The sequence below is a fragment of the Eucalyptus grandis genome, chromosome 11 (genome assembly GCF_016545825.1).
Source record: "Eucalyptus grandis isolate ANBG69807.140 chromosome 11, ASM1654582v1, whole genome shotgun sequence".
In the NCBI taxonomy this organism is placed as follows: domain Eukaryota; kingdom Viridiplantae; phylum Streptophyta; class Magnoliopsida; order Myrtales; family Myrtaceae; genus Eucalyptus; species Eucalyptus grandis.
In genome coordinates, this window is record NC_052622.1 from 35,371,446 (window position 1) to 35,394,678 (window position 23,233).

General features: G+C 37.7%; 1 protein-coding gene across 11 annotated transcripts in view; it reads right to left on the reverse strand.

Annotated features, from left to right (window-relative positions):
• Window positions 1-793: 793 nt before the first annotated feature.
• The window catches only part of LOC104426602 (protein WHAT'S THIS FACTOR 9, mitochondrial), a 72,862-nt gene continuing 50,422 nt past the window's right edge, over window positions 794-23,233 (reverse strand). For 2 of the 11 annotated variants that reach the window (XM_039305463.1, XM_039305462.1), the window contains 4 exons: window positions 5,463-5,578; window positions 4,226-4,302; window positions 3,621-3,698; window positions 794-2,866 (listed from right to left, as the gene is read on the reverse strand). In XM_039305463.1, the coding sequence (XP_039161397.1) occupies window positions 1,437-2,705 (1,269 nt within the window). In that variant the 5' untranslated portion in view covers window positions 2,706-2,866; window positions 3,621-3,698; window positions 4,226-4,302; window positions 5,463-5,578 and the 3' untranslated portion in view covers window positions 794-1,436. Of the gene's footprint in view, window positions 2,867-3,620; window positions 3,699-4,225; window positions 5,092-5,419; window positions 5,579-6,388; window positions 6,876-23,233 lie in introns of those variants that run through there. The other 9 variants (XM_039305456.1, XM_039305457.1, XM_039305459.1 and 6 more) reach the window with 9 other exon arrangements.

Sequence of the window (23,233 nt, forward strand, 5' to 3'; positions counted from 1 at the left end):
TCAAGAGGTGTGGTTAAAATTTCTTTCTTGATTTGAGTTGGTGACCTCACCATTGAGAGTTAGTAGTCAAGTGAAATATCGAGAGCTCAAGGTCGTGACCTTGTTGCGCGACGCGCACATACAAAACACATGTGGGCACGCACAAACACGTGAGGACCAATTCGAGAGACGTTCGTGATGATTTGGTGATGAGTCGGCCATGACGATGGCTTGGCTTGGCTTGGCTCGGCCACAGCAACAATCTGCTGGCGACAATGACTTGTCAGTGGCTGTAAGAGATGTTGCAGGTCTTCAATAGCAAATCTATAACAAGATGACGATTCCTTTCTGTTTTTGACTTTTTTTTTTTTTTTGTATTATTTTTTGTTATGGTTTACAAAGTTGAGGTGTGCTTTCTTACATATTAAACGAAAACATTCTTTTAGCTCTTTTTTTTTTCAGAATTATATGTGCAGTAAGGGATTTTTTTTTTTCATTTTATAAGATAAGTAAAAGAAAAACATTATTATAAAGACAAAATTAGATCAAATTTCTAACACTAGGGCATGCGTTCTAGTAACTTAAAGTCAATTTTTTTTATATAAATTTCTTAATTGTTAATCTTTTCATGTTTACCTTTTTTTTTTAATGGATTATTTTTTCAGCATGCTAGGGAATTATGGATTGGAGTCGAGTCGGGCATGGAACATCAATTTATAGTGCATTAAAAGTTAATTTGGGTCGGATCATGTTCCGTCCAATCCATCAGTTTGACACCGTTTGACAGGCCTAACTGAGAAATTGCCCTGTATACTCTTTTTCTTCTGTCGAAGGATGAGATCTTATAGAATATGCGCATGTACTGGTAACAAAAATGCAAGAGGCGTTCATCAGTTTGGATAAAGATCGCATATTTTAACTTGAGTAGAGCACGTGCCTTGCACGGGCTTCCTAACTAGTGTATTCTCCAAGGCTGCACATGGGCAACTTCCCCACGTTGAAGCAAAAGCAAGGTCTCTCACGACATCTCAAAACTCCAGATTCACCTCAGCAGCATCGTCATTCAAAGGGTACACAAAACTTCCTGCACACCTTTGTTGGCTGCAGCTTCGTTCTCCTCGACTTCTGGTTTAGTCTGTGACTTTCTTGGCAGAGTTTGAGGGGCTGAGGTTGTCAACAAAAGCTAGCATGGAAGAATGCTATCCACTTAGAAATCAACTCAAACCAGCCATCTTGTAGTCAACCAGCCTCCAGATGTTTAAACTGGTATTCCTGAGTCTCTTCTCACCTTTCAACTGAACTAAAAGACGTAAGATCTCAGTTCCCTTTTTCTGGAGTTCTGCTACACAAATCGGACCTGAAGCATCTCCATTCTCCTTGCCATGTACTTCATGGTTGAAGCACTTCAAACCATGATTTCCAGGATCCACATCTACGTTTCAATTACCTCATCATTGCTATATACTAGCTTCACCTAATTCACCGTCTGAAAATCCTTTGGTCATTTCTCTTCCATCTGCATTGTGTATATGGCTGTCCTTCCCTACCCGGCGAACTTTTTGAGAGCTAATGGCTCGCTTTCTGATCGTCCTAGAGGCTGAATTTATTTGCCTCTGCGACTTCTTGGCTTTACCCATGAGATGAATGTAGCGATGCCTCATACCCATCAGCGGATGCCGCTCCACCAAGAAATCCTTCTTGTAAGCCTCCCTGAGCACCACAGTCTGGGTCTTCAGCTTGTTGGAGATGTAAAAGATGCCAGGATGATGAGCCAATACCTTCTTGAAACGTGTTCCGAAACCCATATACTCCCCCCAGCAAAGCAAGTTGTCCCGCTCTGTCTTCTTCGATGGGAGGAGCCACAGCAACTCATGGAGGACAGCCACCATCCACTTCTCCGCATGATCACCACTAGGCGCCAGATGGAAAGCATCCTCATAAGGCGATATGTAGGGTGAGTCCTGCCACTGATCCACCCAAGCCTTGACCCTCTTCTCCAGATCGAACCCTCTGGGGAAATTCATCGAGAACCTGATGCGCGTCCCTGGTTTTCCATTAAAGTACCCATCTTTTGCCCTCTCCTGCAATGCTGACACAGCCAGCTCGTCTCGCCATGACATGAGCTCCAGCACAAGCAATTCATTACCTGTGGCCTCATCCTTGACAGTGCGAACATTGAAGTAATCAGGGTAATCAGAGAGGAGGTCAGCGACATAATTAGGAGGCAAGCCCAAGTCCCACCAGAACATATTAATTATATGGAAGGGCAAAGCCGAAGACCCAGCTAGCATCAAGAGCTTGGCAAGGCGCATGGCGGCAGAGTGACGGAGGGGCGGGGAGAGGTGGAGGCCAGACTCTTGGCGGTAAACAGAGAGGGCGGGAGGGGTGAGCCTGACATGGAGAGGGAGGCCAGGGCTGGGCTGGAAGATTGTGAAGACAGAGGGGTATTTCAGGAAGAAGGAGGTGGCAGTGGAGGTGGTGGCGGAGGAGGGCAGGTGGAGAAGGGAAGCAGAGGAGAGTGGGAGGGAGAGGGAGGGAGAGGTGAGGATGTGGCGGAGGAGAGAGCAGAGAGGTTTGAGGTCTTTCTCCTTCTCGACGGCAGTGTCGAGGAATGGATCACGAACCCATTTGACTCGGGCGTCGATGAATAGCCGGGTGGCCTGAAGACGATGAGCCATTGCCAGTTGTGGGAGCTTATACAGCTTACTCTGCAGGAACCAATACATTGCTAATTGATCTACTACAACTAAATATGTAGAAAAGATGCTATTCCCACGATTTTTTTCACATCAAGAGACCAATTTCAGGCCGGCTTCCTTGCTGGTTGCTTCTCTGCTCTTCTCAACATCTCAACCATCTCAACAACATGCACTGGAGTGACATCTTCCTGCAAAATGAGATAGAACAAGTGGTAATAAGGGAATACTTGCTAAAGCGTTCAAAAGAGTTGAGCATATGAGAGAATCTATAGTGGACCCACATAATAATTATATCATTCAGATCCATTACCAATCGGCAACAGTGGTCATGGGAGCATTTAACACAACAACCCAGAAAAGAAAACATATTTTTCTTTTAATTTTGCATAGCATATAAGCAACGAACACATCAAGAGAAATAAAAGATGGCTAGTGTCCTTATGCAAATAATTATACTTTTATGGCCTCAACCTTAGCAACCTATCCAGATATGCTGGCCGCATCCTATCTATATTATTCATGCTGACTAATTATCTTATATAGACAGAGTTCTCCAAAAGACACAGGTGGAATAAGTAAAAATGTACATAAACACCGACAAAGCATTCTGTTTCTCCAACAAAGAAAAAACCATCCTTGGTCAATTCTGTGCATCAAAAAATGGTGAATTTGTTGAGATATATCACAAAAAATTTTATGGCATAAAGAAAATGTTGTTGCGTGGTATTAAGCAGGAATCATGACATTGCAATAAACTTGCCATTGTGCTATCACTCTGAAGTGTTTCAGCAAGACTGCTTCAATGTCATGTGAGCCACGAATCATCCAAGGAGTTGAGCCACAAACCAACAGGTGGTACTTGCCCATCCACAACACCATATCACAAAATAAGGAACTGACCAGTTGCAATTGCCAAGTGCATACAGGACGTTTGTTTCTCACCTCTGTCCGGTTAAACATTGAATCAAAGGTTGCAACTTCAAACACATGGATAGTTGCGACTTCTATGATCTGAGCAACCTGAAACAACAAGCATTTTCCATAATCAACTTATGTGACAGGCATATTTTCCATAATACAAAATTAAACTTAATCATGTTTCCCATGAATATCAAAGCATTAAATGCATCATGTGATTGGATGTGGAGATAACAATCAAGAAACTGCAAGTCACATATAACAACGGGTTGAGACCAAGCATGAGAAAAGGCATCTAAGCACGAGAAAGGACACAACGCTAGCTTCTGGAAATAGGATCCAAACATCTCTCCCAAGAGAATCGGCTACTTGTTTTCCCTTTTTTCTCAGTAAAAAATAGAGTTGGGCACTTGTTTGCTACTCCTTCTGAAAACGAAAAAGTACCCATGGATACACAATACAGAGGAATTAGCCTTTTTCCAATGCAGTCATGTACTCATTCCACTTGTATGTATCGGCAATATCCTTACCTTCACGTTAGAAGTACAATAAACTAATGCAGTATTCATGTTAAGAAATGCTTCCACCATCAGATACAGTGGCATCCTAGACAACTAAACAGCAAATACCTTTCAGCAGACAAAGAGGTCGAGCATAAAGCAGTTCGTTCTTCCCATGAAACATTTCCTTCCAGTACTTTTCTTGGCTAAAGGGAACATTTAAATGTCATAGGCAATAGGAAGAATGTCAAATAAGTAATGCGTAAACAGACAATCGGTTTAAAATTTAAAAACTGAATCCTAACTTACAAGATTGAGATCCAAAATTACCAATCACAAAAGCATGAAATAAGAACTTCAAAGGAAAAGCATAGTGAAAAATCATAGTTTCTTCCACTGATGAGCAATCTCATTTGTTTATGGGTCGCCTCCTCAGTAGTCAGTATGTCCATGCTTAGACTTCAAACCATGTAAGTAAGATCATGAAAACAAGCCAGGACAAGCTCTTCTTTTTACAACAAAGACAATCTTCTTGTAGATTTTTGTCAGCTAAAAATTATCCTAACATAATAAAATTGATTCAACCACACTCAAAGTACAGATTTGATTGTGTAGAGAACATGCATCTTCAAATTCTGCATGAATGTACTTTCATTAATATATTTCACTCGAATGTTAGCTCGTTGATCAAGTGGCATCCAGAAAAGCATCTTCCATCTATGTCAAAGTTTATTGATAAAGGGGCATCCAGAAAAGCGTCTTCCATCTATGTTTTGTTTGATCACCGGGATACAAAGTTAGATAGGAATGATTTCATGAGAAATCTTTCTAGATTTCTTATATTCAATCTTTCGTTAGGAAAAATTCCATAATAAAATTGATGCAAATGTCAGTACACACACTTCAAGATTGATAAGCAGAATCCGGATGTTTCAGTAAAACATGGAATTTCAAAGTTTATTTTCTATTTAGGGAGATTGCCTTTCACTTCTTGTTTTATCTAGATAATGCAACTTTTAATACAATACGATCTAAAATATGAGAGAAAAAGAACCATCAAGATTTACATTTATATGAATCTTAATAATCATTTATGCAAATCCATATCAATGTCTTTAGCTTATCAGGATCAAGAAAAAAAATCTCCAGATCAGGGTACAGAAAAGTGTGTAGTGTGACAAAAACATCTCATCAACATTTAAAGCTATAAATAATTACTTGGGGTATTAGCAAATATTTAACCACATAATAATTTCAGAAGCAATCTGTCTTTAGAAAGAGTTGCTAAACTTTTCTTTAGAGAATGCATGTATGTAGACCTACATGACCAATTGAGGAACTTCTTTGTAAATCACAGATAGGATACCACATTCATTGCTGAAACTGGAAGCCTCCCTCCATGCTGCTGTTGTCGAGATCAAGAAGGGGGACAACAGCTGATTACTTGTAATTAGATGGCTAGCGAGACAACATCTCCTTGACCTACAGAAACATGGGTGATTATCTGATGCCATTCAGTGAACAACTAAATAAAATGCATGTGAGGATATTGACCGCATCGAAATGGATATCCAAGAGAAACGCTATTCCTTCTCTTATAAGTTGGAAAGAGTTATCTATTATGTCCATTCAAATAACCTGAAAACATTAGTCTCAAGAAAAGACATCTCAGAAAAGAATGAGCCACAGGCAAATATCCCTTGAGATGAAATGTGGCAAGATAATGCATACACTACTTGAGAAAGCAAATGCTATTGCTGCCTATTTTAACATCTATATGCCACAAAAGAGAAGTGCTATTGCTTTTGCTTTGAATTTGAAACCACTGGAAAAGTATATAGTTCTTCATTCTACTTATTGGGCATAAATAATTATGCAGCCAGAACAATGATCCTTACACCCTTGACTCCCCAAAATCTAAATAGAAACATCTACGGAATGCATCTAATGATGTAGACCTGTTGAAATTGCATCAGGATTTGAGGTGCAAAGCACCTCCGATGATAATAATGTAATTACATGGTGCCATCTTTTTTAACTTTTTCCCAGAAACTAATCAAGTACATAATAGAAGCATCAAAAGAAGATTAACGATAGTATATTCTACAACTGATGCAGCGTCATTAATGATTTCTCTATTAAGAGGCAGGGCAACCACGATTTGTGTAAAGTGAGCTAAGCATCCTACAAAGAGTCCATGAAAAGCTTATCGCAACAGCCTCAACATTTTCAAACGCAGAGTAGCTTATACACTCGTAAAACAGCGGGACTTAGAATTCACATCAAACGAACCGTCAAGATACAGCCAGCAGCAGAATCCAGTAGAGGTAATGAATTACGGGCGCCATGCATTGCGGACCCACCTCCCGTTTCAATCTAAATTGATTAAATGAGCTTTAACTCAAGGTGTCGGAGGAAGCACAAACGGGATACTTCGTCTTCCTTCAATGGCAAACCAAGAACAGGCTCCAACCCAGAATACGGTAGGACCTGCTCACCCTCCCTCACCTAGAAATTCAGCTCCTTTTCTTCAACGTTAACCTGGGCAACGCAGACTTCAGCCGTATCATCAAGCAGCCACTCAAGGCGGCGGAGGAGAAAGAAACCTGGGGCTAAGCTCACCAGAAGCGCTGGCCAGAAAATCGTTCGGCGGATCTCTCGGAGGAGCTCGGTCGCCGCCGCCGCCGCCGCCGCCGCTCGCCGGCCGCGCGAGTCGAGAAGCGGAGCAAAACCGTCCAGGGGGTCTCCGACGAGGGGGAGAGAGAGAGGGCGCGAACGGGTCGGCGTTGCGAAGCGGGGCGGATTATACGGGTCGATCGTGCTGTCGGATTCGGGTCGGACCCGACGAACCGGCCCGGCCCATTGGACAATACCGAGGACGAGGCGAATACTTCTCTCCCCTGTGCATTTGGACTCCATCATCTCCCCACATTTCTTAAGGAGAACTATAAAATCAGGATTAATTTTTTTTTGGATGTATTGGTATTTACCTAAAGTGAAATTTATGAAGGAGAACGAACGAATAAGAAAAACGAAAGAAAATGACCAAAACCAATACAATAGCACACGAGACATGTGCATGCCATGAATAAGTAATATTAAAAAATTTAGGATTGAATTGGTATACAAACAAGAAGTTTAGGATTAATTGACTAATTTCCTCCATTTCTACCTTGGGGTTACATCCGATCTCCTGTCTTGAAGAAATACTTTCATTTATATAGTAAATGTGAGCATATTTGATTTCAATTGTTAGATTATATGAGTTTTATATAAAATTTGAATTATTTCATGAGTAAAATCAATTGAGCTTAGATGCTATCCGCTTTAGTAACATGCAAGAATCACACCGTAACTCGTTTTCATTCTGCAAAGTAATTGAAAGGGCATCATTTTGACGCCCAGATCGCATTAATCCGCGAGGACCACAACTCGGTTCCCATGCTTGAATTTTTCCCACTTGAGGAGGAAAAGTCATAGTCCTGATTCAACTCTTGACTTTTGATCTTCAAACGATACGCGTCCAGCGTCCGGTCATGATTCACGAAAGTCAATCTTATTTTTTTTTGGTCGAAACGAAAGTCAAATTAAAAAGGCCAACTTTATGATTTATTATATTAGAAGGTCAAAGAAAGTAGGATTAGCAAAACTTCGAGTCGAAAATGCCTGAATCCTAAAGGCACTCCAAAAGAATTTCTTGGCACTTGCGAGATGCTAGTGAAAAAAGAAACCTCGCCAGAGAGAAAATGTATATATAATGTATTATTTTGAAGTAAAAACGTCAATAAAATATCGATGGAATGGCATAATATTCCCGTAAACCTAAGAACTAAACTCATTTAATAAAGGATCATCTTCCCTGACGACCAATTCAAATCCCTCTTCTTCCCTCGCTGTGACCGGTGAAGTCAAATTCCTAAACCGGTTCTGCAAAACCGTGGCAGTCAAGAAATCAAAAATCTCAGGCCCGTTCAACGGGTTTGATCAAGAGAAGAAGGAACGGAGCAGTCGTTGGTAGCCTTGGCAATGGCACAATATAAATAGGAGCCTCCTCAGACACATTCTCTTCATCGTACACACAAATAGACACGCAACTCGCAGCAACCAAATCAGAAGAAAGTTACAGATTGTTGTCAGAAACCAGCCAAGGATGAAGAAGATCCTCTTTTCAAAAGTAGCAGCCAGTTTGATGGTTTTGCTGTTCCTGATGGGAACGTCAATGCGATCGGGTGAGGCGTGCCGGCTTCTTAAAGGCCACGATGGAGGGTGGGCCGGTGATACGCAGCCGAGTCTAATTGTTCTCCAGTCCCTGCAAAAGGGTTCGACCCCGTGCACTGGGAACTGCAGCGGCTACACCCCCGGAAGCAGCACCACCGCTAGCACCACCAGCACCAAGGCCTTTGCAGGCCGATCAGCTGTTGGTGTATCTCCACCTAGTTATTCTGATCGCGCCTCTCGATCCGGCGTTGCCGCAGATCGTAAATAGTCGGCATTCCATGTAAAGGACGCTTATGAAGGGAATCGAGCAATTGTGAGTAGAAGAAAGGAACCGATACATAGTTTACAAGCACAAACGAATTATTCTTTTTTTCTTTTTATTCTCTGAATTTTTTTTAGGATGGATAATTTCCATCTGTTGTAGAATGTATAACTTGGGGAATCATGTTTGATTTGTTCGATTTATTCGTCCAAGCCTAATAAATTGCTTAGCAATTTTTTTTTTTTTAAGTGCAAGAGGTGGGAAGTGATTACCTGACTTTGTCAGCAATTTTTTTTATCTGTTGCGTTGTCAATTTGCAATTGATGAAAAATCCGAGTGTTATTGAAAGGGTGCCACGGCAAATGTTGCATCAATGGTACCAAGGTTTAAGCTAGAAAAATTCGATGGATGACAACTTTTACCCATGACAAAATTTAGATGTGTGCTCCCTATGTGACACAAAGATTTGGCATGGAGGATAGACAATTCATATTCGCATGTTATAATTGGTATTCCCTATGTAATAAAATTTTGCAAAATCTATTAACTTCTGTGTCTTATTAGGAATAAACTTAATAAATCAATACCATTTGATAAACTAGAACAAAAAAGAAAAAAAGAATTAGTGGAGAAAAACTATGGAGTCACACACTTAGAAGTCAACAAGATTCATATAATTATTACGATGTTTGCAAGAGAGACAAATAATTGTTGTTAAACGATAGCAAAAGTTAATATATTAACAAAAACCAAATAAACATTGATAAATAATTCAAATGAGATTAGTAACCTTTGGTAATTTAATTGGGAAAAAGTTGATTAGTCATCCAAATTAAAGTGATGAATTCCAATAAGAGTTGGTAAATTTAAGACGATGGTAAGAAAGGCAAATAAAACTTAACAAAAAATAAGAAAGGTGGAAAATTTGTGACTTATTAAAAGGAATTAGTAATTTCATAGACGTGCTGATAAGTTACTTTAATATTCACTACAATAATAAAAAATTAAGACGTTCTGGCAAGCATATGCGATTGGACGTAGACCTCGGAGTCTCTTCTCTGCCCAACATTACCGTGGGTTTTGCCGCAAGGTCTGGGATCCAAGCATCAGAATCCCTTATCCATTGATCGATGTTTTGGGTTCTTAAGTCATAATTTTAGTTGGTTCCTGAGGTTCCAAGTTGGGTCGTAGGACGGAGGTTTACAGTGGGTTCTTGAGTTTGGCTCTACAGAGCCCCGATGTTGAATGATGCGTTCTCGAGTCTGGCTGTCAGGAATTTGAGAAATATAGCTGACCTCTAGAGTATACCGTCATAATCCCAAATCATGATGCACTATTTAGGAGTGAGCATGATCCGGGTGGGTAATTCCCACCTTGAAATTGGGAACTACCTACTAAGGACCGATTCCGAAAAATTGGAATCAGGACCCGTCTATTTGTTTCATAGATCGCCAAGTGAGTCCATGGAACCGGTTCCCAAACCCTACAATTGCATTCATCAATTAATATTATAGTGAACACAGTTTCTATTTAAAGCACTAAAGCTTATTTGGTGCCTTATATTAGGGTTGAATTGCGAGCCATTAATGTTGATCAATGATTGAAAATTATAGGGCGAAACAAATATATTATACTTGTTAGCTAAAGACCTTTTTTTTTTTTTTTTTTTTTTTTTTAAGGTTATGGTGTGATCCTTTTAGAATTTCCCGACACTAAAAATATGTGGAGAATTAGACTTTACCTTAAAAGTCCTAACATTCACAGAAGTTAAAATATTAATTATTTGATCCATCTCTTTTTAACATCAACCAAATTTCATTATGGGAATGATTAAGGAGAGATCTAATTATACCCATAAAACGAGCTGTTAACTTTTAATTTCGTATCATGATGACAAAGCATTGCGACATTTGTGGACATCTTTAATTGGCTCTCTCATTCCTCTTCATTTGTTTATTTTGTTTTGGTCGAGAAAACAAGTAAATGGATTATTAGAATTTTCTCGACCAAATTTTTAGGTACACCACATAGGGTTTGGCTAATGAATTGCTAAGCCTAAACTTAGCTCGGGTTCTCCCAAGCCTATATCAATTTGCGACTTAGGTTTAACATGCAAATGTATTTTATTTAGGAGTCACCACTAATTAGTTCATGATATGTCGGTTAGACATCTAAGTAAAATAACGAAAGAATTATTTTACTCCTATGAATTAGAGACTTTGGGTATGGAGTAGTTAGACTAGATTTGTCTAATACCCTTTTGGTACTATTTTTTTTTTTATTTTCAAAAATGTTTTTGTAGACAGTTTGGATTGATTTTAAATCTATTTCCTTAACATGTGAGGTGATTGGCTGTGCAAGACACCCAAGAAAGCAATAAAATTACGGAATTTACCTTAACGAACTCATTTGTATTGTTAGATCATAATTTACATCAACAACTTTAGATATGATTGCTAATTAACATGCATTTTTTTTTGTGTGTTTTCACTTAATTAATGAGAATCATGCTTTATATAATGCAATATAACTAAATGACCTAATTCTAATGACAGACAATTTCTAATTATGTGGACTTAGCAATAATCACTAAATTTAATTCTATATGACATGCGATGACAATTTTATGTTTTTTTATTAATTTCAAAATTAAGAATTGTCAAATAATTAAACATGAGACCTAAGTTAAAAAAAAACTAGCATCCTAAATTGATTGATTTGATTTTTGATTTTTGATTTTTTTAATTTTTATTTTTGAAATTCGAAATAAAATTCATATTCTAAATATGCAAACCCTAAAACAATAAATAAACCTAATCTAACTCATATTTTTTGGATTTTTTTTTTTTTACGAAAACAAAATCAACTTAAATGACACAACGGTAAATTGACGAACCATAAGATTGATATCCAAATTGACGAACTATATCTCACGCATGAGATTGGGTTGGCTAATTTTAAATAAATCACGAATCGAACCGGGCGTGAAATCGAATTGGCGATTTTTCAAGCGATTGCGAGTCGGATTTCAGTCTGCGAAAATCGGACTGTCAATCACAAATTTCAGAGGCTATTTCATGTCGAACATCTCATCCTTATACTTAGAAATAATTATACTAAAAAGAACAAATAAAGTAAAATAACAAAAGTAATAAAAAATAAAATAAGATAAATAAATTAAGGAAAAACTACCTAAGTTGATTTTGCTTTTTTTTTTTTTTTTTCCAAATAAGACAGGCAGCAACGTGGTGGTCCGCCGAAGGTCCGGTGAGAGGCGGCGGCGGGCGTCGGAGCTCCGGGGAGGGGGACCAGCAGGCCGGCAGAGTCTCGGGTTGCAGCGGGGCCGGCGGACGCCGGGTATTGCAGCAGCGTCACTCGGGGAAGCTGCGGGCTTCGGGGCACGGCGAAGACAGAGCAACGGCGTCGCGGGATCACAGCGGCGGGGTGAGCAGCGGCGTCGGGGGCAGCTCCGCTGCGGCAGATCGGAGGTGGAGATCGGCTGAGGCGCGGTGGGCTTCGTCAGGCTGGTGGAGCAGATCTGCGAGGCAGCAGCAGTTTCGCGGGGGTGCGGCGAGCTGGCTCGGGATCTGCTGGGTCGCGGGTTGCAGACGAGTCGGGGGCGAGATCGGCGTTCCGGTGCGGCAGATCCGGCTCCGAGCGGGTGCGGGGACGGAGGCCGATGGGGTCCGGCAGCTGCTGCGGGCGAGCGATGGCAGGAGGGAAGCAGCAACGGCATCGAACTCCGGTGGTGCTGCTGGGCGTCGGCGCTGGGTCGCGGGCGTTGCTCGTGAGACAGAAAGCAGCAGCAGCGACGGCGGACGGAGGCCTTGCAACGGCGAACGGGGTCGCAGGTCGGAGCAGGCGAGGGCGTCGGAGGTGGCTGGCGAAGGCGAGCGGAGCGGTGCCGGCGCAGCGGACGGCGCGGACACGGCCGGCGCAGTAGGGGCCCTCCCAAGGAGATGAACAGTCTCCGCTAATTTTTGTTTTTTCTCTCTCTCACCTGTCACGCGTCTCACGTTCCCTCCGGTCTTCCTCTCTCTCACTTTTTCTTTTTTTCTTTTTCCCTTTGACTTTTTTTTTTTTTTTTGAAACCGAGATAGACCCCCACGTATTTACTCTCAATTTTTCGAATTTTTTCCCCGTATCTCCGTACACGCACCACACCTTTTATAGGGGGAAAAATTTAAATCTTTTTTTTTTGTGTGTGGTCCAGAGAACCCGTGCACCGTTAACGGCGGGTAAACCTTGAGGAGGACACGTGGAAACCATCACCATGTGCCCTCGGGCAAGGCCTCCAGCGATGCCTAGGATTTGAATGCTTGATCTTTTGTGAGAGGAAGATCGCTTGCTCTAGTGACGCCACCTGAGGGGTGGTCAAATAATCTCTTGAATATATCGTTGCACTTCATGCGATAATTTTTTTTTTGTATTTTTTCAAATATTCCATCCGAAAATTTCCTTTCTGCTCAAAATATGTCTCTTAATGTATATTGCCTAAATATGTGAAAAATCTGAGCGGAATATGTGAAAAATTCTTGCGCTCACCGGCGGTCCAATAAAACAAAATAAGCTAAATTTCCTAAACTATATGTCGTGCAATTTTTGATCTATTTAATTTTTTGGGTAAAAATTAATCCATTTTTTATGCAAAAATTTAGGTGTCAACAATAATGAAAAGGAAAAATAAGGAGTTAATCCTATTACATACCCAAGAGATAAAATTAGTCAATAATATATAATAACTACAAATATACATATATATGTACATATATTTGGTCCAAAAACTACAAATTAATTAAGTAATTGAGATGCAATTTTTTTTTTTTTAAATATAGATACCGGTCCAATCTGGGTGGGCAGTTCCATGCCTAGAACTAGGAATTAGATCGGTATCCATTGGTTCATTAAATTGGAATTGGGAACTAGATTGGCCTTCGTGGGAATCGCCCGTTCTGGTTCGATCTAGTTCTGGGCATTTCTCAATTCTTTTATACACCCCTAGCACTATTCAAAGGTCAAAGAAAGTAGGATTAGCAAAAGTTGAGTCAAAAATACCTAGACCCAAAAATTCTCCAAAAGATTTTCTTGGCACTTGCAGATGTTAGTGGAAAAAAAAAACCTCAACAAAGTGTGTGTATATATATTATAAATATAATGTATATCTTCAAGTAGAAACACGTATAAAAATTTGATGGAATTATTATTAGATCGTGGCATAGTACCCTAGAAAATTAGAACTTTACTCATTTAATAAAGAATAGTCTTCCTTGATGACCAATTCAAATTCTTATTCTTCCGTCTCTGTAACCAGTGAAGTCAAATTCTAAATCCGGTTCTCCATAGCCGTGGTAGTCAAAAACTCAAAAATCCCCGGTCCGTTCAACTGGTTTGATCAAGAGAAGGAACGGAGCAATTGCTGGTAGCCTTGGCAATGGCACAATATAAATACGAGGCCTCCTCAGACACATTCTCTTCATCATTCACACAAATAGACACGCAACTCGCAGCAACCAAAACAGAAGAAAGTTACAGATTGTTAGTAAGCGGCCAAGGATGAAGAAGATCCTCTCTTCAAAAGTAGCAACCGGTTTGATGGTTTTGCTGTTCTTGATGGGAACGTCAATGAGATCAAGTGAGGCGTGCCGGCTTCTTGAAGGTCATGAAGGAGCGCAGGATGGTAACCGGGAGCCGAGCCTACTTGTTCTCCAGTCCCTCCAAAAGGGTCCACCCCCGTGCACCGGGGATTGCAACGGGGAAACTCCTGGAAGCAGCACCACCGCTAGCACCACCGGCACCAAGGCCTTCACGGGCCGATTACTTGTTGGTGTGCCTCGACATGGTTATTCCGGTCACGTCTCTCAATATGGTGTCAATGCTGATCATAAATAGTGGTGCTCCATATAAAGGATGCCTGTGAAAGGAATTGAGCATTTGTAAGTAGAAGAAAGGAACCGATACACATGTTACAAGCACAAATAAATTGTTCTTTTTATTCCAAGATCATCTGTATTCTTTAATACTTTATTTCACAATATATAGATAAAGGTTATACGGTATGTGATTTGCAAGGATGTATATTGGTATTTTCTTTAAAGTACGTAAAGGCCTTTTGGCATTGCTATTGTAGAATCTAAAAAAAACTACTATCACGCTGTAAAATTAATTGTATACCGAATGAGAAAAAGCTTGCCTACTAAATTATGGCAATTTGGATTACAAGATTCTAAAATTCAATGTTTGTTATCGAAGAAAAATTAAGACGTTCTAACAAGCATAGTCAATCTAGTCCAGGGTTAGGAGTCTCATGTCTGCCCGACACTACCTTGGGTTTGACCGCAACGTCGAGCGTCCAAGCACTGGAATCCCTTTATCCATCTACCGATGTCCCTTTATCCATCTACCGATGTCTTGGCTTCTTAATTCCTAATTCGAGATAGTCCTTGAGGTTCCAAGCCTGAGCGTAAGGACCGAGGCTTGCAGTGGTTAACTAAATAAAAGTGTAAGAACTTCAGTTGAAAGAATCGTAGAACCCAAACATACGGTGCGTTTGAAAAGGCTTTACGAAAAGTCTTCGGGGAAATGTAAAAGCCGTTGAATCAAAGAAATTTTTAAAATACAAATTGTGTTTGGTAAATTATATTTGTAAAAGTGCATTGTAAAATACCTTTGAGCAAAATAGTATTTTGATATATTGTATTAGCAAAAGACTTTTGTTATTAAAAAAATAAAGAAGAAAAAGAGTGGACTGATGAAGGCGGGCAGTTCGGCGAAGGATATATGATCTAGGAAAGGGTAGGCACTTTAGTGAGGTCGCGCAACCCTCCCGTGAGAGTCACTACACGGAGGTTGCAGTGACCCTTGCCGGATTGCCTGCCCTTCGTTGGACCGCCTACCCTTCGACGACAACCACATGTAGATGCTGGTCCTGAAGATGAAGATGAATATTTTATCAAGGGAAAAACCAAAAAAACAAAAGATAAGTGAGGATAATTTCGAGAGAATATTTTTTCACTAGCCCAAGGTTAGCATGTTGAGAATGCCCAAGGTAACTCTTAAGTTGCCTTGGGCTTTTAGCCTTTTGCTTGCATTTGAGAAATGGAGTTAAAAAAAAATTGCCAAACACCCTTTATTTGCCCCGGAGGGCTTTGGACGCCTAAGGGGCTTTGGGAAGGCAGTTCCCAAACGTACCCATACTTCTCTAAATTGAGAAGTACTAACATTCTCCCAAGAGCATTTGTGTCATATCGGATGCTTCAACACGTGTTCGATATTCTCTGATACTCTCTGATAGTCGATCAATAGATATTGAAAAATGGTCAACTCTCTGGACACTCTCCCACATGTTAGTTCGGAATTCCGACATATGTGTTCGGAATTCTAACATGTGATTTTAATATACACAAGGTCAATTATAAAATTTTTCAATAAATGATGGGTCAAAATATAAATATACGAAAAATAAAAATAATAAATGAGGAATGAAAAATAAATATGTTATTAATGTAACAATTTTGGGTTTTTGATGATAACAAATTAATTTAGAATAAATTTATAATAGGTGTATTAATTTGGGGTTTTGGATGGTATTAACTCTTCAAAGAAATAGAGCCTTCATCTTTTTATTTCTCTTTTGTTTTTCTCCGCCCATGCACGTTCGCAGTTTATTTGCCGTGTAATTAGTTATCTTTCTCATAGTTGAAATGGAATGTATAAATATTTTTTCCAATCACCATGTTGACGGCATATTGGTGTAAATATAATCATCATGGACATAAGCTGAAATTTGTCGTGGTTAAACAATCGTGCATGATGACATCATTCTCGAAGTGGTGGACACGATCCAACAACCGAGTGCGTCGAGGACGGTGCATGAGCCGTTCTGCGACCGACCAATTCAAGTTTCCGATTAACGCAGCTTCTTCTCCTTCTTCTTCTCCTGTTCCCTCCAGTGAAGTCAAATCCAAATTTCTTCTCCAACTTTGGCGGTCAAAGGTCAATAACCCGTGTCCGACAATTTAATCAGAAGAATCGAAGGCGTCCGTAAACCTAAATATTCTTCCTGTTTTATATCCCAAAGTCTTGATTTTCCGCTTCATTCATTTTGGTTACTGAAACATATTGAATTATAAATTAGTTCTTGGTCGCATGCTGGGAAGATAATAGTGAAGAATTTTTTTGGAAGAGAGAGTCTTTCCCAACATTAAATGAAGCGTCGTTGTTTTGTTCCCTTTGTCACCCCATGGATGAAAAATTTTCCCCGTTGGACCTCAATTTCTTTTATAAAAAAAAAATTATGTCGAAGTAACAATATATTTTAGAAAGCCACGTAAGATGAATTTAGTTTAAAAAACCATGTTGGACTTCAAGTGATCGCTCAAAAAAATTTGTCATTGAAGTAAGTACCGAAAATTATGACACTTTTAAGCTTCGTTTGTTTCATGAAAAATATGACATTTCTGGAAAATGTTTTTTGAGAAACCAAAATGACAATATTTCCAGTATTTGATTGAAAATTTAAAATAAAAAAGAAAATATTTTTCCATTGTTTGGTATATGATTTGGTTTTCTAGACAAAATTATCAAAAAATTCAAATTCTTTTAATTTTTTTCACTTTCTTTATCTTACATTTTCTTCTTCCTCGGTTGATCACCAACCACTACGATGGTTGGCCATCAGCTAACCCTTGAGCGAGGTTGGGCCTTGCCGACTTATGGGGAGGCTTGAGCTCGCTTGTGGTTGGTCGCTAATCATCGCCGTGGCCGGCGATCAGATGAAGAATAAGGAATAAAAAAAAGAAAAGGAAAAAAAGGAAAATTAAAAAATTAAAACTCAAATTATTTCTATAAAAAAAGAAAAAGAAAAGGTGTTTGGTGAAAAAAAGTGCTTGTAAAGTGAAAGAAAGACGATATACAATTTTCTATACTTTTGAATGTGTTTTTTCACTGGCAAAAAATGTTTTCCTTAAATAATTTATTTTCTGTGAACTGAACATTGAAAAATCCTGAGAATCTTTTCCTATAAATTATTTTTCGTGAAATGAATGGAACAATAACGTTCTTATCCTGAAGTTAAAGGAAAACAAATCGTTTTCCTTGATACGAAAGAGTACATTCGGACCAAAGAAAATTATGTTCCTTGACCACCAATTCAAATGCTCCTTCTTCACCGACCAAAAAAAAAAAAAAAAAAAAATGCTCCTTCTTTCCTCTCTTTGACCGCTGAAGTGAAATTCCGAATCTGGTTCTCCATAGCGGTGGCGGTCAAAAATTCAAAAATTCCAGGCCCGTTCAACAGTTTTGATCAAGATAAGAAGAGTCGAACAATTGCCGATAGTTTGGCAATGGCGCAATATAGATACGAGACATCCTCAGATTCATTCTTTTCATCGTACACCACAATAGACCCAGAAAGAAGAAAACCAGAAATTATTAGAAATCAGCCAAGGATGAAGAAGATCCTAGCTTCAAAGGTAGTAGTTGCTGTGATGATTTTGCTGTTTTTGATCGAAATAGCAACGGGACCAAGCGAGGCATGCCGGGTTCTAATTAAGGGTCACGAAGGAGAGCGGGCTAGTAATAAGGAGCCAAGTCTAATTAATCTCCAGACCCTACAAAAGGGTACACCCCATGCCCTACCTGCAGCGGCTACACTCCTGGAAGTGGCACCACTGCTAGCACCACCAGCACCAAGGCCTTCGCGGGCCGATTAGCCGTGGCTGTGCCTCCACTTGATTATTCTAATCACGTCCCTCAATTTGGCGTTGCTTTCAATCTTAAATAATAGGTGCTCCATGCAAGGGACGCTTGTGAAGGGAGTCGAGCATTTATAAGTAGAAGAAAGGTACCTATATATAGCTTACAAGCGCAGACAATATATATTTTCAGTTTTCATATGGATAATTTTCATCATGTGTTGAATGTATAGTTTGGGGAAACATGTTTAATTTGTTCGACTTACTCTTTGAAGCCTAATAAAGTTTTAGCAATTTTTCATGGTTGCAAAATGTGGAAAGTGACTCCCATATCTTGTTTGCAATGTTGCTCTTGGTCCCATTGTTAATTTGCGATTGATGAAAAAACCAAGTGTCGTTGAAACGGTACAAAGGAATGTCGTCTCGAGTGAATTTCGTGGTTACTAAGGATCAAGCTAAAGAAATTCGAATGGGACAACAACTTTAACCTTGTAAATTAAGATAAATTAAGATAACTATGTGGCATAAAGATTTGGTAATTCAATTCACGTATTATAAATATATATTATAATCATGTCCATCGTAAAATTAAAGAACACTTTTTTTTTTTTTTTCTGTATTTTTAAGCTACAAAACTTAGGTATATTAAACTTGTGTCGATGCATCACTTTCAAGTTTGCCTTATAATTGTTTTCAAATGTATTAATTCATTAAAAAAATTGTTAGCCCCGAATCACTTTACTTATCATAGAAAGTCGAAACAAGCATAATTCTATTGTTCCGTACCCAAACTTTTTCTTCTATACCTAGTAAATTTCAATTATTGTGGAATAGTGTAAAAAATTGTTGGTAATGGCTTTTCTGCTGGATAACTTATGGGTAATGTACATACATCTTTCCTGAAATTACTAACTTTTTTTTAGAGTTCACAAATTAGCAATTTTTGTATTAAATTACCAAATTTTATTCACTTGACTTACCAACACTTCAAATTTACCTTATTCTTGTATGAAATTACCGACCTCAATTAAAGTGATTTTCCAAATTTATCAAATTAAAAGATTAACTGATTTTGTGATATTATCTCTCATTTGATTTTATTTACCAAAGTTTAATCATTCTTTTTAATTTGCCGACTTTTGTACTGAGATAGCAATTTTTATTTGCATTAGTTAGCAACCAATTAAGTATATAATTTTTTCTTTTTAAGAATACCAACCCAAATTATTGTGAAAAGATTACTACATAGTACTAGATTACCAATTTTCATTCGAGTTACTTATCAATATTTATCTTTTAGTTTATCAATTTAATTTTCATTCGAGTTACTTATCAATATTTATCTTTTAGTTTATCAATTTTTTATTGTTTACAAACTTTAATTGGCATTCACAACAATGCCTTAAATTTACCAACTTTTCTTTAAAAATACTTAGCTACTTTAGCATAACTTACCGATTTTTTTTTCAGCATTAAGTTGATAACTAGTTTTAAGTTACTAATTTCATGTAAGTTACTTATCAAGTTTATTTTTCATTTAATTGTCCACTTCTCTTATGTTTTACGAAATTTTCTTAATTATGCCTTAAATTTGCCGACTCTTACATAGAAATATTAACTTTAACTTTAGTGATTTATCAAATTTTCTCTTTTATATAATCAATTAGTCCCGCATTATGAATTCTTATTTGAATTAGTCACCAAACTTTATTTTATCTTTCTTTTTACCAACTTTTTATTTGGGTTACCTAATTGAGAATAAAATTGATAAGCCAACAAATAAAGCTCAGTAATTTCACACAATAGTTGGTAATTTTAAGTTGTTCCTAAGAGAGGTAAACAAAAATTTATAAAAGATAAAGGGATTTTTTTTTAGAGATGATAGAAGTTGGCTATTTAAAAACCAAATAAATGACCGTAATCAACTTAAGTAAGAGTTGGTACAAAGTTATACGGTAACTGCGACATTTTGAAATTTCCTCATTTCTTAAGATTATTTAGGATATTAAGATGATAAATGGTTTGAATAAATTATTTGATAATTTCTACAAATTACTGTGTGGTAATTGAATTTGTTAAGTTGAGAAAATTTCTGGAAAATTAGTTTTAATTTGCCAAGTTTTTCTACAAATAAGAGAAGTTGGTTACTAAAGAACAAAAAGACCAAATCAACATTGGCAATTAGCCTAATAAGAGTTGGTAACACAAAATTAATTGGTAATGTGATATCTTGAAATTTCTCCATTTCCTAATTTTATTTAGGATGTTAAGTTTATAAATTATGTGAATAAATTATTTGATGTCTGACAAATTACAACTCCATCATTGAATTTATTAAGCTAGAAAAATTTCTGAAGAATTAGTTTTGATATGAAAAATTATAACCTACTACCTAATATTGTTAGGTTATCAAATTTTGTTTGAGTTACTTACCAATTTTTAATTTTTTTTAGGTTATAGTCTCTCTCTCTCTCTCTCTCTCTCTCTCTCTCTCTCTTTATTTTTTTATTTTATCCTTCGCTAACTTTTATTTGCATTTCACAACAATGCCTTAAAATTTACCAACTTTTCTTCAAAATTACCAACTTTAATTAGCATAATTTACAGTTTATTTTTCATTTAAGGTGCCGACTTATTTTAGGTTACCAAATGAGTTCCTTTCCAAGTTTATTCTTCTTTTATTTTATTTTTTAATTTTCTTATTTTTACAGACTTTATTTATTTTTCTTAAGTTCGCCTTAAATTTACTGGCTGTTTATGTAAGTTTTAACTTTAATTTAAGTCATTTTATCAACTAGTTGCAGGTAACAAATTTTCATTGGAATTAGTTATCAATTTTTATTTTATTTTTAATAATTTACCAACTTTTATGTTGAGTTACTTATTGGAACATAAAGTTGAAGCCATCGATAACCAAAGTTTACAAAATAAAAAAAATTAAAGAAATGTTGGTGACTAATTCAAATGAGAGTTAGTAACTTATAACTAGTTGTTAATTTATTCAGAAAAAATTAGTAAATTTAAGGTATTGGCATATGCCGCGTAAGTTATTATATCGTTTAATATGAATATGTTGATAAAAACGTTGGGCACGCGTAAAAATTACTTTCTTTTTGTTTGGCAAAAGTGAATGGCACAATTTATAGTTTATTTCTTTTAACACCTTTTCCCTCCTTTTGTTCCACCCGGAAGCACATCAGACTCAAGTTGATTTCTTTTTGTGGATTCTGATAAACGCAGTGATCCGCGGCTGCGGAAACTTTGAGATGGGAAAGTCAAGTCTGGATTCAGATTTTACGTTGATCATGCAGCGATGTACGTGTCCACAGCTGGTCATGATTTACGACGGTCAAATAAAAAGTCAATTTTGATAAATTCAAAGCAGGTCAAAGAATATACGAGGTCAACCTAATAAAAAGATTAAAAATTGACTTGGAAAAACATCACTGAGCCCACACATGGTCCTCTAAGGATTTTCTTGGAAACATGTGCTGGCAATTAGACAAATCCCATTATTTTCTTAGAAACCGCGTATTAGAGATGCTTATTACATTTACAGAAACAACTCTAATTATGTTGTTCAAGCCAAAAAAATCCATGGGATATTCATGCAATTTTCAGGCAACGGATGTTATTCCAGAATCAAATGTATTCAATAACACTTTATTAGTATTCATAAAGATGAATATTGTTATTTTCCTTGCAGTATGTAAAAAACTCGTGGAATTGTTATTATAGAATTTTAGAAAATTCTATTACCACACTTGTACATAAATTGTATAATAAATCAGTAAAGCTTGCATTCTATATTTTATGGCAATTTGAATTACCAAATTTTTAAAGAAGTATTGTTAATTGTTGAACTTTATAACTACTTCAATCGTTACCGGAGATTTTTTTATTTTTATTTTATTTTAAACAAAGATGTTGTAACAAGCATAATCGGTTGGATGTATGCCTTGGAGTCTTATTTCTGCCCCACAGTAACTTGGGCTCAACCGCAGGGTCCAAGCTTGGGTTCTTAAGTCCTAATTTGAGCCGAACCTGGAGGTTCCAAGTTTGGATGTAATCGAGATTTGCAGTGGGTTCGTGAGTTTGGCCTTGGAGAGTCCCATTGTCGAATGATGTGCTCCCAGGTCTCATTGTTTAGAACCTAAGACTTATAGCTGAGGTTTATAGTTTAGTGTCAGGATCCTAAATAACGATACACGATCGTATATTTTTTATTTTGGAAATTAAGTAACTATTTATTTTAGATTACTTTGATATTGATGAAATTTAGTACATAGACACGGTGGCAATTATTTTTGCGATAATACTTTCACACTAATATTCTTTTATCATTTTTTCTCACGACACTTCAAATATAAAAACTGGAAATCAATTTCAACACAATGAAACTTGTGGCATGTGAACAATTGTGCATGATTACATCATTCGCGGACTTAATGAACAAGATAGGAAACACGAGTACGTCAAGGACGAGACATTTGTTCCCTGTCCGACCAATTCAAGTTCTGATTAACGCTGCTTCGTCTTCTTGTCTTCCATTCGCTCACTGTTTAACCAGTGAAGTCAAATTCAAATTTCCTCTCGAACTGTGGCAGTCAAAAATTAAAAACCCGTGTCCGACAACTTAATCAGAAGAATCGAAGAAACGCATAGAACTATAAGTTGTCGTTTGCATATAAATACAAGAGAGATCTCTCGCAAGACAAGGCATCCTTCATCGTACATTTCGTTAAAGCTAGTGAAAAATTGTCCCAAGACCCAAAATAGCAGACAAAAAAGGTCAGGAATATAGCATAAAGATGAAGAAGTTCCTGAGAGTTGGTGTGATTTTGCTATTCTTGGTGGGAACACTAGTGCAACCAAATGAGGCATACAGGGTTCTGATTAAGGGCAAAGAGGAAGTGAGGGCTAACGATAAACTAAGCGTTCTTGTTCTCCAAACCCTGCAAAAGG